The sequence below is a fragment of the Stegastes partitus genome, unplaced genomic scaffold, assembly GCF_000690725.1.
Source record: "Stegastes partitus isolate 25-593 unplaced genomic scaffold, Stegastes_partitus-1.0.2 Scaffold1, whole genome shotgun sequence".
Classification (NCBI taxonomy): Eukaryota; Metazoa; Chordata; class Actinopteri; family Pomacentridae; genus Stegastes; species Stegastes partitus.
This window is the reverse complement of record NW_007577732.1, coordinates 1,141,510-1,159,121: the sequence shown is the minus strand read 5'-3', so window position 1 is coordinate 1,159,121 and position 17,612 is coordinate 1,141,510. Positions and strand designations below refer to the sequence as shown.

Below are 17,612 nucleotides of genomic sequence, written 5' to 3'. Positions count from 1 at the left end.
GCTAAATGATGGGAGCACATTGCAAATAGACGCACAAGCGGTCGGGGAGTTAAAACACTGTCTTCGTGCTACTTGCAGGGCTACCATGACCCAGATACATTGTTTTATCGTGGGAGTGGTGCTTTAAACCAAGAACGGTGCTGGATATCAGTGACATTTCGCTGCCTGACGCATCTGTTGCACCTGAATTATTCAGTGAACGAGACCGACCGGCATCAATCAAGGGGGGCTTTGGGTACCACAAGGGACGATGAGACAATGTGTCGCAGTTTGTGGATTAATCATGTCGCGTGTGCATATGTGTGTGAGCGTTGGTGTGAGAGAGGGGGAGCGACTGAGGGCGATCGCACCAACACTGATAGACCGTATCAGTGTTTGCATGACTGACCAACTGAATCACAACTGGCACAGAATCACTGGACACATTAGGGTGCTCGGAGCAGATGTAAGAACAGGGAGCTGCGAGAAGCCTCCTTGTTTTCAGGGTTATTGAAGCATTCCTGGACTCCTGCGCTGCTTGACTGAACCCTAGTCTAAGGGACCTTAATGCGCTTTGCTGAATGCAGTACATGAGAAATATGAAATACACGTTCTCCGTCTAGTAAACAATTCTTTGATAGAGCGACGATCGTGCAGGTTTCTCCCGCTACGCATCCATAATATAAGCAGTGAAGTCAAAGTGCATATCAGTGTATTATAGTTACCTGACTGGTTCTGAAGGTGACCCGATGGTTGTACTGCATTCCGTCTTTCTCCTTTCCTTCATCCAGCTTCTCCCTGCGGATGCTGACTGCCACAGGTCCCAGATTGTCATCTACCCCGAAATAGTTTTGATGCTCTGGAGGTAGAACAAAAAAAAATCAGATTTACACACACACTAAGCCTTACATTGATTTCAAACCAAATTTAAAATAAATCTTACAGTTGTGCAAATTAGCACTGTTCAGACACAGATTTTTAAAAATAGCAATCTAGAAACTCATTCACATCTTAATCAAATCAGCGCTCTTGCTCCAGTGGAATATCAATACATATTACTGAGTTCATATATTTATTTAATCACATAAAAATGCTTTGTGGGTTGACCATAGCTGAGCTGTGGGACTGATTACAGATAGCAGCAGGGGAGCAGTGTTGATTTAAAATTTAAAATGTATTCACTTTGGATTAGCTCTGGCTTGTAGTTGTAGAACTGGGATTTAAAAAAAATAAAAAAATACATGCCTTGAAAATTTTGACCCATTCCAAAGCACCAGTGACCCAGATCTTCTACACATGTTTCTCACGATACAGATGAATAGAGCACTAAGTATTATCAAAGACATGGGAAATGTTTTCTTCAATATAATTCAGTACTAATGATGAATTTGGGACTTAAATGATAAATTAGGTCAAAGTAGGATATGATTTTTAAAAAAAAGAAGTTCAGTTCTTCACTCTGATGTAAACCATTCATGATCCTGACACACAGGTACCAGGAAAATTCTGCAGACCCGGAGTAGCAAATAATAGGGAACTAGTTTTTGTTGTTGCTTATTTACTTTTATTACTGGATTTACCAGTATTAAAAGTATGGTCTTGTTAGTAACAGTACATCTTTTATATCTTTCTGGAACACATCAAAGGCCAGATCGGCATCAAATGCAGTTTATTTGGTAATGTATATGATCCCAGGAAAATTATTTTGCTGACCTCCTTGTCTTTTTATCTAGTGTCAGTCTGAATTTTGCTCAAACTATGACAAGCTATCTCAAATTGATGGCCAGGTTTTCAGAAAATTTCCTTGGGATATTCATGGCGCTGAGCCTTCTAATGTTTTCGGTAACCCCCTCACCTCTCCAGTGTACATAAAAATGACAAAATGTGATGGGCAGATTCTCATTACTTTTCTTTGCCCCCTTTCTGCCCCCTAAAGAATGAGTACTTTTTCATTTGTGGACACTTTATGATGCTCTCCTCCTTTGACACCCTCAGGTCAAGATATTAATTTGCACGGCAATCTAATGGACAGATTGCCATGAAATTTACTGATTACACGAATGCTCCTAGGAGGTTGATTTTTTTTTTTTTCCCCACCACGTTTCTGGTGAGGATGTTGTTCGTGCTTTCCGGCAATTTTGTGTTTTGTGATAAGATGAAAAACTCCATGAACACAAGTGGGGTTGCTTGCAGGGCTTCACATTTACTCTTGCCAGTTGTAGGAATTATAAGAAGCAGTGCTAATTTTTGTTTTGACAGTAAATGCATTATTAATTTCTGTTTTGACATTAAATGTATTATTACAACTGTGCGTATGTGTGTGTTTAGGACACAGACAGGAGCAGAGCTTTACACACACATAGCAGTGCCTTGAGCAAATACTCCCTAATCCAGGCTAAAGCCGAGGAGAAAGACCTGGATTCAACAGACAACAAAAGAAAAAACCTCAGCAGGGAACCCAATGCACTGACATTTGCAAAGAGATTTCTGCTGAAGTTTAGATATTGCATCCACACCACGTAGCGCAGGGAGTGTAAATACGCTGTTTCTTGTCGCTGTGGCATCAACAGTGGGGCAAAGCGCATCTCAGCATGAATAATAAATTAACTGTATGGAGGCAAGGCAGGGTTAAACAGTTTGAAGAATGCATGGTTCGTCGGGGACAGTGGACTGAGGGGAAATGCTCCGTAAGGCATAAGGTCAAATGGTGGCAGGAAGGCTGTCTACGATAGCAGGCCACTAGGCATCCAAATACCGGCAGCACAGCAAGTGAGACAGTGTTGACTGCAAAGGAAAGCTTTTTGTCAACACATTTCGGTAGCATGTCACTGCCACTCATCACATGGTGCTGACAATTTGCCAAAGGTTGCAAAATGGATGACTTTGATTGTCATGTCAAATAATGCCCCTTCCCCATCTTCCTGTCACTTCACACTGCAGAGACACCTTCAATATCTTTAAAAAGTCCTCCACTGTATGCCCTTGTGTTTTAACATTTGGGGCTCTAAACTGTATTTCAGGTCACATATGTCTGTAGGAAACACATTTTGCATCAGCTGCTATTGCATATCTCAATCCATTCCCACATATAGTGTGTGACCAGGACCCGCATATAGGGAGGTTTGGTCCGATGGTGTGAAGAAAACATTGTGTCCATTAGGGCAGCCTGGGGAGGAACACTCTGGTTGCTAAGGGAAGAAAGGCTTTAGGCAATCAATAGGATCAATGTTCAGCCCAGGTTGATAAAAGCTTGCTGTAAAGTGTTGATGTGTGGTTGTGTTTGTGTGAGTGTGTGTTTGAGTTGAAGCACAGGTGATGACAGACTTGTCCATCCAATAAAACACCTCATGAAAAAAGGGCAAGGGCTACAACCACATACTCGGGAAAAGGCATCTTCCATAAAAGTTTGAACATCAAAATGAAAGCTGACAGTAAGGCAGGGCATTTCAGTTATACAGTGGCCTGCGTTGCCCCCCAAAAAAGCTTGAAAACACAATACATCACTTTTAGGATGAGTAGTGATTAAGGCCAGATTTCTCAGTTAATGATTATCAGAGTAAACTCAATGGTACATTCAAACATACTGCTAGTGGATCCTCCCGTGAAGTTACACACTGTCCTCCAATGAATATTGTAATACAGAGTATCTTTTGAAGAAGTTCAGGAATCTCTGAGTGTGAAAGGTGAAACAGCTGTTTTCTGGGGGGGCTTAAGAAGAGGTAATTCAATCTGCTGAGAGCAGCAAGCACAGACAGTGGGAAAAACAGATATGTAGAATGTGGTGATGGGTCGGGGTCGGCGTGGTATTTCCAGCGTCAGTCATAAAGGTGTTTTAATGAGGAGATCTGGGACCTTGGCGTGGTTTTGCTGACCCTAAAGTTTCATACGAGGGTTCCTCACACCCTTGCGGTCCCCATGGGGAACAGCTGCAGCACACCCTCTCACTCACCTCTCCCTGCTCACATGACTAATCACAGTCTCTCTGCAGGATTCGGGGTCATATCACAGGGGAGGACACGACCGCTCCTCTGCCGAGGAAGTGAAACACACACCCTCGCACCCAGCACAAGCCTGCTATTGTTCTGGACCTTATTTCATGTGGTCCTACAAAAATAACTGGGCCGTCAAGACATGTGACCCAGTGAGCGGAGGCTGTTCCATTTGGGAACTTGCTCTCTCCAGGCATTGTGAACAGCATTGTTTCCAGGAAATGGATTTGGCCTGGAAAGTTTAATAATCCTCAACACTGAGTCATCCAAATTCTCCTGTATCATTGCTGTTGAAAAATCTGTCGACTCAAAAACCATGCACGTATTATTAGTATTGCTTACCTTTCCCATAGAAGTATTTGTGGTAGTAGTAGGCTCCAAGGTCAATGTGCTCAATGATGTAGCGTTTGACCTTCTCCCTGTGGATTGGCTGGTTTTCTCGAGGCACCTCCAGTACAGAGACTCCTGCATTGGTGCAGTGGGAGCTTAGAGATGATTCAAAAGAGCAGCTCTCTGACAAACCGCTATAGTTGGCACTGTTGGCTCTGGAGAGGGAAATCTTCCTCTCGCCCTCGCCACCGATCTCATTGCGAAAATGTGGACAGCTCAGCACTAAGCTGTTGCTCTTCCCGTCACCCTCATCCACATCTAGGTTCTCCTTTGGGTTCAAGTCCTCCCTGCTGCCCAGTGGAGACTCAAACATGGGGGGATTTCCACTGCTACATCCTGCTGCTCCACCATCTGCCCCTACTCCAGGTCCAGCAGCAGCTCCACCTCCGGGCACTCCACTAGCTCCAGGCCCTACTCCAGCGGAGGCAGCTGAAGCCCCAGTAGTAGTGTTCTTCCTCTGGTACAGGGTAGCTCTGCTCGCCACTGCCTCGCTAATGTTAAAAAGCACACTCTGGACATCGTAGTGGGCAAAGCATTTTTGAAAGCTGAGCGGTCGCCGGTCATCCTCTATTGATAGTCGCAATGCATCACTCTCGCTCTTAATGGTCCGCAGTTTCCTGAACAGAGAAGTTTCTGATGACTCTGATTTAAGACGTCTCATGAAGGACTTCTCCCGTTCCCGGCTGTAGAGGATAGAGTGGTCTATGTAGTCATAGCCTGGAATGTGGACTATCTCACCCCTGGCGATTTGTGCTGCCGTCTGCAAGCTGGGTGAAAAGGGGGCATCGCAGCGCAACAACTCTGGGAAACCCAGAGGTGGTATGCTCCGGTGGTCCAGGGTGTCCACTCTATAGCCCCTCAGCATGGTGAAGAAGCCATCCCCAGTCAGACCCTGACGGTCGATAGAGGATGTGCTGCCGTACTCACGGTGCAGCGAGGCTCCAGTGTTTGGGTTGACAGCATTCTGGTCCATTATGTCCTCAGAGTCTATGTCACTTATGGTGACATCGCTGTTGCTCCGCTGACGGATAGGGTGGAGACCCTTAAGCGGGGAGTGGCTAAGAAGGTCACTCAGTGTGTATTTGTCTGTGTAGTCCATCTCCAAACAGACCGTCTCGCCAGGCTCAAGTATTTCCACTGTATGTTCCTGCTGGCCGTTCTGAAAAATTGGTATCACACTCTGATAGTTCGGTGAAGGCCGCCCGTCCCATCCATCTTTCCTCGGGGGCCATTCTGTCACCCTGGCCCTGACACCCATTTTAGGCATGGCTGGGGTACCATTTGTTTTGCCTGCACCATCAGGTTTCCCCTGCATGCTTGAGGGTGGTGGTCCCATGCTACCATTCAAGGCTTTGAGTTTCCTGCTGAATAGCTCCTCTGACTGCATTGCTCTGGAGTATTCTTCTGGGCCTCCCACAATTCCCACAAGGTTTGATTTGTTATCTGTCACAGGGCTCAAAATACTCATATCCTGCTGGCAGACTCCTTGAAGAGCAGACTTTCAGGACCCTTCTTCATCCTGTGATTTGCTCACTGGTGAGTGGAGGAGGAGCCTCTTTCCTGAGTCAATGAAGCAGCCGTCGTCATAACTCACAGAAGGCGGGTGGCATGACAATCGACACACAACATTTGGATGTCAAGGACAAGTGTCTGAGGAGCACTGAGGCAAAACGGAGTGGAGTCTTTTCTCACAGCGTGCCACCAATGCAGAACGGCAGTTGGATCTGTGACACAGAAAACACAGAGAAAAATGTTTAGCACACAGGACGTGGGTTAGAACACTGTAACTGATACATTTTCATTAAAAACATAAGAAAAGAACTTTATATTCCTCAAAATGACACATTCAGTTCATCTGCAAAAATGATCACACTGCTGACCTAAATTGTCTGTGCCCTGCTATCTTGTAATAAACTCTCACCATGGGGTATGCTAGGATGTATTAGTTTTGGAACTATGTAGAGCATATCACAGAATATGGCTAATTAGTGTATTTGGGAAGGAGAGGGTGCCATTATGGGTTTATAACAAGATAGATGTATATCTTTGTTGGTGCTTCCAGCCAATGCCTAACAGATGGTGGAGAAGCAAATTACAGCAACAAGAGGCAGATGTTCAGCTAAATGTTCACATGTTGATGATCCAACCGCTTGCAGCATCATCAAGCCTGCAAATTATACAGAAGGGATACTTTCGCATATTCAACGCCAATTCCACTTCGCCTTTTTATCTGATGCAGTTGGTTTGGAGGAAAATTAACAAGGTCCTGATGAGGTAAATTGGCTATGACAAATAAAAACCAGAAATGTAACAGCAGACAAAATTCACTGAAGTATGAGGTCATAGTCTTTTCCACTATCACAACTTTAGAAGTTAGTCCTATCCAACTTGTTCAGCTCTGTTGGGTAACTGGGGAAATAATAAACAGACAAAGGGCTGATATCAGCAGTTTTATTCATTAACCTGAACATTTGAGGACAGAGAGAACGAGAGAGAAAACACTGGCTGGCTTGTCCTTGAAAAGCAGCTCTTGGGTATTCGAGATGTCAGATACAAACAAATTGCAAACTCACATGGTTTCCATTTTTATCCATAAGTAATGTCCCTACACATTGGCTATGTGTAGACTCTTGTTAAATAGGTGCCAGCTTAGTGATAAAGCCTTTTCCAACTTCAGAAAACTATTTTACATGGACAATGTAATAAATATGCTAACAAAGACTGTACTGAAGGATGACGCTAAAAGCAAAACTCAAAGAGAAAATGAACTACTTCAGGGAACACAAGCAAGTTCCCCTCCTCGATTTCATCCCATGCTATAGGCTGTGTTGTAGGTCCCGGGGGGGTAAAGTGACTGAGGTGTTACAATGGATTCATCTCTGCAAACATTAACTTCTGCATGGAAGATCACAGCACATCATACTGTAGTGGAGATTCAGAGTCTTTCTACATTGACCTAAATGCTCTTTTCTTGTTCTTTGGGGCTGGTCTTGTGCCTCATTTCTTCTAGTACTGCAATCATGCGAAAACCCCAAGAGTTATCAAGTAAACCCTCCACATCACAGAAGAACACGGCAATGAATCGCGAGTATTTGCTTCAGTGAAGATGATAAGCTCTGTTAAAGCTACTCTCTTTGTACTGTTTCATTGTGAACATCATAGATGAGGGCAGGCCCGGCGCCCCACTCTTTGCCTCAGCTCCATCCACAGGCCTTTAACATGATAGCTTCTGCTTTCAGACAACTGTTTACATTTCTCTGTCATTTACTGCTAAGGAGGAGGATAAACTATTTTGGGAAGCAAATGTGGGCCACATCAAGATTAGCTGCGGGCCAGACTAGACCAAATACACTCGGGACGAGTTGGAAACATTTTAATAATAAAGTATTCACTTCTGCACGGGCCAAATACAGGTTAATGCATGCATGACCCAAATGTGTAGGAATAAACTGGTAATGACACCATCTCAGTTACAGCTACTGCTAAACTATCCACAATCCTCTCAATGCCAGCACAGACTGGTGTGGGTATGAACGCAGCTTCAATATCGGCAGAAAAATGCACACCAACCAACAAGTACAATACAATGCAATGTGCTGTTGGTAAACATTGTGTTCTGGCATTCATGTGGATGTTGTTTGACACATACCTATCACCTAAACACTGCTGCAGAACAAGCACTCTCACAAGCTCCCGTTTCCGAACAGGTCAGAGTAGGTGGTTTTAATGTTGTGGCCGACCAGTGTATGTAGTGTCACTGTAGTTAATATGTGACTTAGAGGGGACAGTAAGGCATTGTGTTGTGTCACGTGAATGCATAATGTAGTGGAGAGACTGCTGTGGGAAATATGTTTGTCCTTTACAGACGGCAAATTATGAATAATGAAATATCTAGCTGGCTGCAGTTAAGTGAACAATACCAAACCCACTTATTTTCATTACAGACAATGTCTGTGTTTGAAGAGCCAAAATGAAAGAGGTGGTTATTAAGTTTGATTTCTAAATTAAGAAATGGATCCTAAGTTGCACAAGTGAATTCTCATTTTCAGAATATGGCACACGCCAGCTGACTGAATCATGCACATGCATACAAATGTGCTAGTGTAAGTCTAAATGTGTAGATCTGGTGAAGAGGGAACTTGGTAATTCTTGTTAAAGGATAAGTGTGACTCTGAACTATTTCTAAATTTGTATTCATAACTTAAACCTGCAGTGTGGAACTTTTGTCTTTCCCTTCTGGCACTGACAGTAAATACACAAACAGTGCCAATGCATGCTTATGACGTGCACATCATGGTCAATTGATGTCTTTTTTTTAGAATGTAATCCTTCTTCTGAACAGGTTCTTCTGTCTTTTTTTTAATATGGATTATTAGAACCTTTGCTTGGATGCTTCCTATTATTATTTTTTGGCCATACGCCTACGTAGTCACTGTAAACTACTCCATTTCCATCACTGGCTGCATCGCTCTGGCAAACCTAACACTGCTGGTTGACATAAAACGCATCGCTACCAGTGCACCAGTGCATGAATGTCACCACAAACACCAGATTTAAAACTCCAGTCTACTGCAAAATACAGAGAGATTAACCTGCTGCTGATAGGCTCCATACGCATTTGGCAAAGACTTGAACGTAACAGACATGCCTGTATATGTAAAAATCTTGCACACTAGCTTTAACATACAAAAGAGAAGAAAAGTGACCTCTGCCGAATTTACTGCTGCAAACACTAAATATAGATTATCTCCATGGAACGGGTGGGTTATGCTGGGGCCATAAAAAATGTAAAAAATCTTGGAAAAATGATTCTTAAGTAGATGTCCCCTTATTTCTATTCCTGCTAGTGAAAGTTTATTGTAGACTTTTCTGGTCAAGCAAAATTCATCTCAGGTCACTTTCCCAGGCATGACAGGAAGCAGACGTGACTATAGCAGCCTGCTGACCGACACCCAAATGTCATCTGTTGACTGAACACTGTCTTTTCACACTCACAATTAGAGCAAGTGACAGCAAAATGTGCCACCTGCGCAAACAGCTTTATCAATGGTGACACTCCAACAGAGGCTTTTACGGATGACTGAGAACAAGAGGAACAAAGAAAGTGACATACTGTAATCTCAATGCACGACAACAAAACAGCATGAATGGCTTCTCGCTGCTGTCTGAAAAAGAGCAGCTGAAACAGGGTGTAATGCTGCCAAGACAGACAGACTCAGCTTAATGTTGATTATCAGCAGATTATTTTAAATAATTCAGCATCCTAGCTGTGCCTTCAGTCTCTTTCCCACTGTCAGTGAATTCATTGTAAAAGAAAGAAGAAGACAGAAACTGGAGACTAGTCTGTTTACGTTCACACAGTTCTCTACATGTTTGTGTAGCTACATGGGGTCAAGAAAGGGTGAGTTGACCTTTATTTCATGCCGAGGACAGGGCAGGATAGGCCTGTGAACATGGTGGTCTGTGTTTCCGTTCTTCTATTAGCTACTTTCCCTGCGACAGTGATTAATGAACACAGTTGTACCATGTCTCATTCCACATCCAATCACCCCCGCCCCCCCAGCCTCCTCAACCAATGGAGAGCGAAACAAGCCACTTGGTCAGCAGAATCCCTGCTTCTGAGTGACCTGAAGGGGGCTGTTTTCTGTCCTTTCTTTTGTGGCTGTCTGTACAAGGGAGGCAGCAGATGGAGGGTGGGCGGTCTGCTTTACTAACAGCCCTTCGCTAACTGGAGTAATGCATTGCCATTATGGGTGTTTAAGACATAAGGCCTGGTGAACAGGGGGAAGGGATTGAGAAGGCAAGATGGGAGAGAAAGGGAGGCCTAATTACAGTAATGAACTCATTTTCTGTCTCTGATGTTGGATAGTCTGTCTTTCATCTTGGTTCACCCAGAGAGGAGTGGCCCAGCAGTTCTGCCAGGTCTTAAAATAATCCTCTGACATTGTGGCCTGATTAAAGGCCCAGCAGATATTAATATGCTGTCAGAAAAGTGAACACGTTCTGTCCACCATCCTCAGATTAAAAATCTTCTTTCACTAATAGGCCATTTCACCAGACCAGGACACACAGTACGTCACCCAACTCTGACAGACTCACTAGACTGACTGACTTCCTACACAATTAACGGCAAGGAAGTCCCTCTAAACAAAACTGTGAATCTTTTCAGCGGTTTTTCATCTTCTGCAAATGATTCAAATGTTTATAGTTTTGGATTCATCTAAATGAGTAGCATGGGCTCAGTGAGTGATATCCTGCTCCTCAGCTACTTGAGCTAACAGTGAAAAAAAACTGAAATACTGCAAATGAGATTTATGGAAATTAAGTCGTAATGCAAGGATGTTCTGCAAAACAGCACTGCATACATTAACACTGAAGCGCCATTCGATGCCAGTTGCAAACACTTTTTGTACACAACATTATTAAGACTAATACACTCAGAGCTGACAGCACTTGAGGAAATTAAGCACATACTGTATGCTCGAAAAACAGGACCATGTCATTAGCCCTTTAAAATATTCTTGAGAGGAATATGAAATCCTTTGCATGTCTGATTTGTTGTCAACAAGGCTCGTTTCAGGTAGCAGTGATTTTCTGAAAAGCTAAACATGTCACATAACGACGTGTCCTGTGCCTAAGGTTACCTTTCGAAATATCTTGTTTGCATAACCACGTGAAGTTGATCTTTCACAGATGCACAGGTTTCATAAATCGCAGAAAGTCGCCACAGTTAATTGAGCAAAATACCAAGATTTGCATATGTGTGGCCATCACAAGCATAGGTCAGCTGTGTGTTTCTGCCTGTACAGCTACTGTGCATAGATAACGAATTTTATAATAACGCTGTGCTGTTCTAAAATTCAGTACTGTGGCAGAACATCATATTGCGTGTAAAAGTAAAGCACATGGCTTTCGAATAATATAATTACACTCCTGTGCATTTTACATTCCTCTAAAATGTGGAATCCTCGACAGTGTCCAGCCTTCTGCACTGCAGGTTTAAGAGAAAAATGTTTATTTAGCCCCAACCAAGCTGCTGGGTCACTCTGAGCTCTGGGCCTGTGATTATGGGCAATTATGTTTAATAAAGCCTTGTGTAATTGAGCCGTATTAATGCGCCTCTGTTCTCTGCAATCAGGAAGTAGTAGCTGGCCTCGTCCCCAAGATGCCTCGACCTCCGGAGCTGAGGCCAAGCCGTGATGCAGTCATCCTCTTTCCCTGCAGCCAAATTAGGGTGCAATGTAGGTTAGAGGCCAAGATGATTACACCAATTTTCCAGCTCATGGACTTCATCATATAGTGAGTAAGGCAGCACTACTATGTGAAGAAAATTTACAAGTCTTTCTTCGTGCATTCACAACTGCCATTTATTTTAGTTCCTTGTTACCTGCCTTCTACTGTTTTATGATGAGAGGCTGAAGCCTGTCAGACATTTGGATGTGTCACACTGTGTTCATCATTAACACAGAGGAAGGAAAAAAATTCAAGCGGAAAGCAAACAAACCTGAAGGCACGTTTCTTATGCTTCACTGCCCGCCATTTGATTCCTCAATAAACTTGCAATAAAAACAATGAATCACATTCCATGTCACTCCACACTCAAATCCGATCAAATCTGCACTGCACACGGTGTTAGCGTTTCGCCCTCCAAGGAGTTGATTTAAAACAACGTGGGAGCTCTGTTTTCAATCCTCTATTGTGAGCAGCTGTTCCAACCTTGCGGTGGAAAGGGGAGGGGAGTATGGGATGGTTTTGGGCAGGATAGATATTAAATTCATCACACTTGCAGTAAGAGAAGGAGGGGTGCATGTCTGCAACCAGACACGGGCATCTCCAATCTGATGAAAACACTCGTGTTTCTGCTTCACTGGAGCAATTCTTTACCTTAACTGGGTTATTGCAAAAGAGAATGTAAGGTTAAGAAGAAAAGTGAGGGTGGCGGAGCAGGAAAAAAAAACAGAATGGGAGTTTTGCCAAACCTTGCTCAAAGAGATTGGTGCAATTAAACCACAGAGCCAATTAATTGGGCAATGTTATCCTTGAGAGTTCATTACTGGGGCCTGGGAAACCAGTCATGCCATCTTCCCCAAGTGCCTCCAGAATCAGAAAGGACACTTGTAAAGAGGTGTTAAAACTTTGTGTATACCACGGCTCACACCGACTGAAGCTATGAAAGTATGGACTAAAGAAATCCAAATGCGCCATTCAACTTCTCCCTCTTTCATCTGCTGCTCCCACAATTCAACCTCGCAATGGGGAAGAATCTCCCACCAGCTGACACTCAAATTAGCACTGATGCTAAAGCGCTGCCATTAACTACCAAACCCACCCCTTCCTGTACACAGCGATAACTCGGTAAATCTGAGCTGGTAAGAACCCAATCATCTAACTCCACCCTTTCTTATTGTATTTAGACCACCGACCGAATACCCTGATGTGCCAATATTGCCTGCAGGGAGTAATGCTGAGATTTTAATGGCCAGTGTGAATGGCGGGTCACACCCACAGCAGGGGGTAAGGAAACCAATGAAATGAGTTCCAGCCAGCTGCCTTATCGAGTCTGATATGTGGAAACTAACAGCAAACCACATCCAACCCTGTTATCCTTTCAAAATGTTTACATGGATGAGAATTTAACAACCACGGATACTAAATATATTTTTTTTTAGGTTAAGTGGGGTTGTGTAAGTAATAAGCTACAGAATTAAAAATAATACTTCACTTGTGAGCAATTTGACAGCATCATCCATTAGAGAGGATATATGGATGTGACTGTCACTAACCAGAAGAGACAGTCAAATTCATCCACCATTTGCTCCCCCTGTATCCCACCGTTTCCCTGTCATGACTATCTGTCTGTCATTCTGAGCTCCGAAATGCTCAATTTGAAATCAAATTTGGCATGTCCTCAACGGCTCTAGGTGTAACTGGAGGTCTATCCTTTCATGCAAGAAGGTAAAATTTGCAAGTTGAGAGACATACAGCCAGAAATCCTGACAGTGAAATTCAAACTGAATAAATGCACAAGCTGCACTATAAGATACAGCTTACATTACAGAAGGAAGAGGATGGTTTACAGCCAGTCCTGGTACTGCTTTATAACAAAAACCAGACAAGGAGATGGTATGTTTGTTCCCAAAACCAAACAAGGAGACGAGAGATGACTGTTTTCTAACAACAGAGGAGGGTTACTGATCAGCAGGGGCACATGTGCCAGCGACTCTTGATGATGTGCCAAAACGAGTGACCCTTTTCATTAAAAAGCTTCCTCTGTTTACCGTGTTACAAAAGTAATTTGTCAACTAAAAAATCAATATTCCATGCAAGTAAACAGACCAATGTGCATCTGCCCATATTTATATGATTTCCAAAAATGGAACTTTATTACCCTGTGAAGGCAGCACAAGAACTACTGGATACATTGCAGAGAAGTCAGTCTGCTTTTCTTAGATGATAATCCATGTTGGTTGTTGAGCTGGGATGTGGAAAACGCTGTTTGCAAAGTTTACACTCGATTTTTGGGGCATCTGTTTGAACAAAATGCAGCCACACTGACAACTTCTTTGGCACGGCGTCAAATACCTTCAGAGCCGACTTTGAGTTCAGTAAATGTTAAAGAAGTCAAAAGTTGTTGTTTGTTCACAGGTAGTCTGTTCCTCTTGCTGCAAAGATAATGGATTCATCTTGGAGTGGCAAACGATAAAATAATTCGCTGTCAACTAATAAATAACCCTGAATTTTGACATCGATGAATCAGTTTGAGCGATTTTTCTTGAACAATAAAGTATGAAGTCTCATATTCTTGCTTCAGTAATGTGAATGCTTTCTATCGTTCGTCCGTTATGACAGTAAACTTAATGTCTTCGGCTTGTGGACAAAACAAAACATTTGAGGATGTCATCTCTGGCCTTTGGAAAATTTTACACCATTATAGACTTATAATGGTGGCTATAATTGTGACTTATAGACTATAAACTAATTGATTGTTCCAGAAAATAATCTACAGATTATTCAACAATGAGTCTCATTAGAAGCAACTATGCCTGGAAGACTTAGGAGTGCTGTTCTTATGAAAGTAACACTGGCAATTGTCTGACCGATGAGAATTTGGTCATACGAAAGAATATCGACAAACCAATTGATCAGTCGAGCTACAGACTACAGTCCTACATTTTCTTGATTTTATAGTTGATCATTTATGACTACAGGATGGCCCAGCGACTAAATACACAACAGGTTACATGCACAACAAAGCTCATGTGTTAAACACTCAGCTGACACAGAATTTCTGTAAACAAGACTTTGCCAACATTTCAACAAGTTCCGACTTGTACACTGTCGCAATCAGAGAAGGGTTTTGTATTTGTTGTGAACCCGTCATACTGCCTGTGAGGATACAACATTTCTGCTATAATACACGATGAGACTATGTGTTGCCATCTTTTGCTACTCATCTGCCATCTCATCTCTCATTGACAGACCACATATGCGCACTGAGTAGCCTGTCCCTCCGAGCATCTTTTACTGGAGCTTGTCGTAATGTCATCACTATTCTGACTCGATCCGATTTACCTGACACTGACCACAATCCCACAAACGTACACATGGTGAGCTCATGCCAACATGACAATGGGCATGACAGCTGCAGAGGAGATAGAGAGAACATAGAAGATGACTATATATGTATGTGTGTGCTTGCACAGAAAGCGAGGGGCCGAAACGAAGCAGTTTCTGCAGGAGCAAGACACAATTAGAGGATTTTTGTTTACATCTCACCGCACACAGACCCAGGTTGACCCAACAGCAGAAGAACAATCAGTAGAGGAGATAAAAAACGAGGTCAGACAGCGCAGAGTAAACATATACCCTCACCATCTCATCATTCCTCGGGCGCTGTGCCTCACAATACACTGTGGGAAATGCCCACATTCACTAAAGCCCAGTCAGTGCCTCAGGTGCATAAATTTGAGGAGAAAAGCATCTATCAAAAAAGAAAAGAAAAAAGAAAACACCACAGTGTCTGCAGGAGTCTAACCTCTGGCATAAGTGCCGCTTCAAAAGAAGTCTCTTTCAAAAGAAGTCTCTTTATGCTCTGTCTGCATTTTGATCTATGAAAAAAAAAAAAAAAAAACACAAGTAAAAATCCTTTCACCTGTTTCACTTCTGGATCGAGGAGTCAAGACAGGAATCTGTGCAAAAAGGAAGTAACTTCATACCAGAATAAGACGTCTATGCTTCCATAGCAGCCAAGGAAAATTGAACAGCTTTCCACAAGATATAAGACAGACAACAGCTGGAGTAAAAGAGGCCACAGCGATATTTTCTGAGCTGCACTGACTGATATCTGCTCCTGTGGCTACAGCACTACCCCGAGGTCACTGCCCTCCAACAGCCATCTCGCCACACCTCATCTGTCAACAGTTATGCTCTCATGCGTAAAATTACACAAAAGATAGTTGTTTGCTTTGCCCCGGACTTTGTGGTTTGGACTAGTGGTTATTCCTAGCCATAGTCTTACCATGGAGGCAGCTTACATGAACACACGAGCTTGTTTTCCTACGCCAGTGCACCGAGTCTGCTCCGCTTTGTGCTAGTTGTAGCTCCATCTGGAATGTGCTGGCTACAGCTGAGTCTGAAGCACAGGGGTCATCCATGATCTGACTCCATTTCACTTGGTTCAGGGAACAGTAAGTATTTACCCAACAGAAACTGCAAAATGGTAAATTCTTTTCATTTCCTGCACACATTTAAATCTCATAATATCTACCATATGCTCTGTTGCAGACAAAGGAAAAAGGCTCAGCCAGAAGAAAGTGGTTTGAAACACTGTGATTGTGTATAGAAGCCAGTGAACTTAGGAAAAGGGGGAGTCAAGGTAAATCCAATTATGTGAATGCTGATCCTCGCAACATGACTGCACATATCTCTGCCTGTCTCTCTGGAAACATCACTTACGTCTTTCAAGGTAATTGATTGTATTGAGCAGTGCTAAATCATGCTTTAAATGTATAAACATTAAGAGTTCAAAAGCACTATTTATGCTTCTAAAACAATCACCAAGCGGTGTTTTGAAATGCTCTACGCTCATGAAATATCGACAACAGATCTGATTAAAGTGCTTCAAAAGATCTGACGCGTGGTTGCAACGAAGCTGACACCTCATTCATCAAATCATTTGTAATAATATTTCTAGTGCAAACACAAAGTGCACCTTATGAATTAGCTCTACTGTCTCTAAATTCCAGTGCCAGATAATGCATTAGGATGACAGCCATTGATAAAATAGAATTACGGCTGCAGCTCTGGAATGATGACCTTTCCATGCCAAGATTAACATAATTACTAACAGCAATCCATCAAGTGCAGGCTTAACCGCAGTCACAGTACTAATGGCAGCATCAAATAATCACATTGACAAGGTGTGGAGCTGAGCTACGCATCAAAGTTATGTTCAGAAAATAAAAGAGCCCCTGTTCTTTAGTTGGACTAAAGCGCATATAAAACAGCACAACAGAGGTAGTGCTGGCTGTCTGCAGTACAGGAGAGAGGCAGGCCTCCTCTTGCTTCCACTGAAAATGGGAGTCTCCTGCCCCGCTGCCCTGCCAGCTGGCTATCTGCCCAGCGCCTGCCAGGCAGCACACCGCCATTGTCCTTTAGTTGTTTCAGGGTGATCTGAGAATTAAAATGGACAGGACAACAGATTCTCCCTGTTTATTCACGTGGGAACAAAGAACAAGAGCCGCGATAAACATAAGTGTGCACAAAGCACCAAGTTAAAGGATCTGAGTGATGTTTTAAACTTTGCCAAGGATAGAAACCAAACTCTGACACAACATTAATAAATATTGACTGATATGACACAGGAAATAGCGCATTATTTGGTATGTGACTAGCAGTGCTATCACAAGGTGCTTAGTTGAATGTCAGTTAGCATTATGTAACAACTGGTATTAGTATCACACCCAAGACACACATGCATAGTTTCAGATGTCACTCCCCGAGTCTATTCAGGTCTCACAGACTGAAGCTCCTGAATGTTCCCAACAGAAGGAGACCGTGTTTGTTCTTGGCTGCTCCAGTGGAGCCCCACGAACAGAGAGCACTGTGCTGTGGCCCTTCTCCAAAAGGAACCATCTGTCCCCCAAACTGGGCCTAGCCACACCGGCCCTTGCTGCTATGGGGAGACAGAAAGGGACGTGCAGGGTTGATGTGGCCCAGCAGGCCTCCAGTATAAACCACCACCTATTTCCATCA

At 43.2% G+C, this 17,612-nt stretch overlaps 1 protein-coding gene across 2 annotated transcripts in view; it reads right to left on the bottom strand.

The window, feature by feature from the left end:
• LOC103371986 (signal-induced proliferation-associated 1-like protein 2) overlaps positions 1 to 17,612 on the bottom strand; it is a 91,235-nt gene that overhangs the window by 54,296 nt on the left and 19,327 nt on the right. For both annotated transcript variants that reach the window (XM_008301531.1, XM_008301612.1), the window contains exons 2-3: positions 4,311 to 6,082; positions 705 to 838 (exon numbers count right to left, since the gene is read on the bottom strand). In XM_008301531.1, the coding sequence (XP_008299753.1) occupies positions 705 to 838; positions 4,311 to 5,826 (1,650 nt within the window). In that variant the 5' untranslated portion in view covers positions 5,827 to 6,082. The remainder of the gene's footprint in view (positions 1 to 704; positions 839 to 4,310; positions 6,083 to 17,612) is intronic.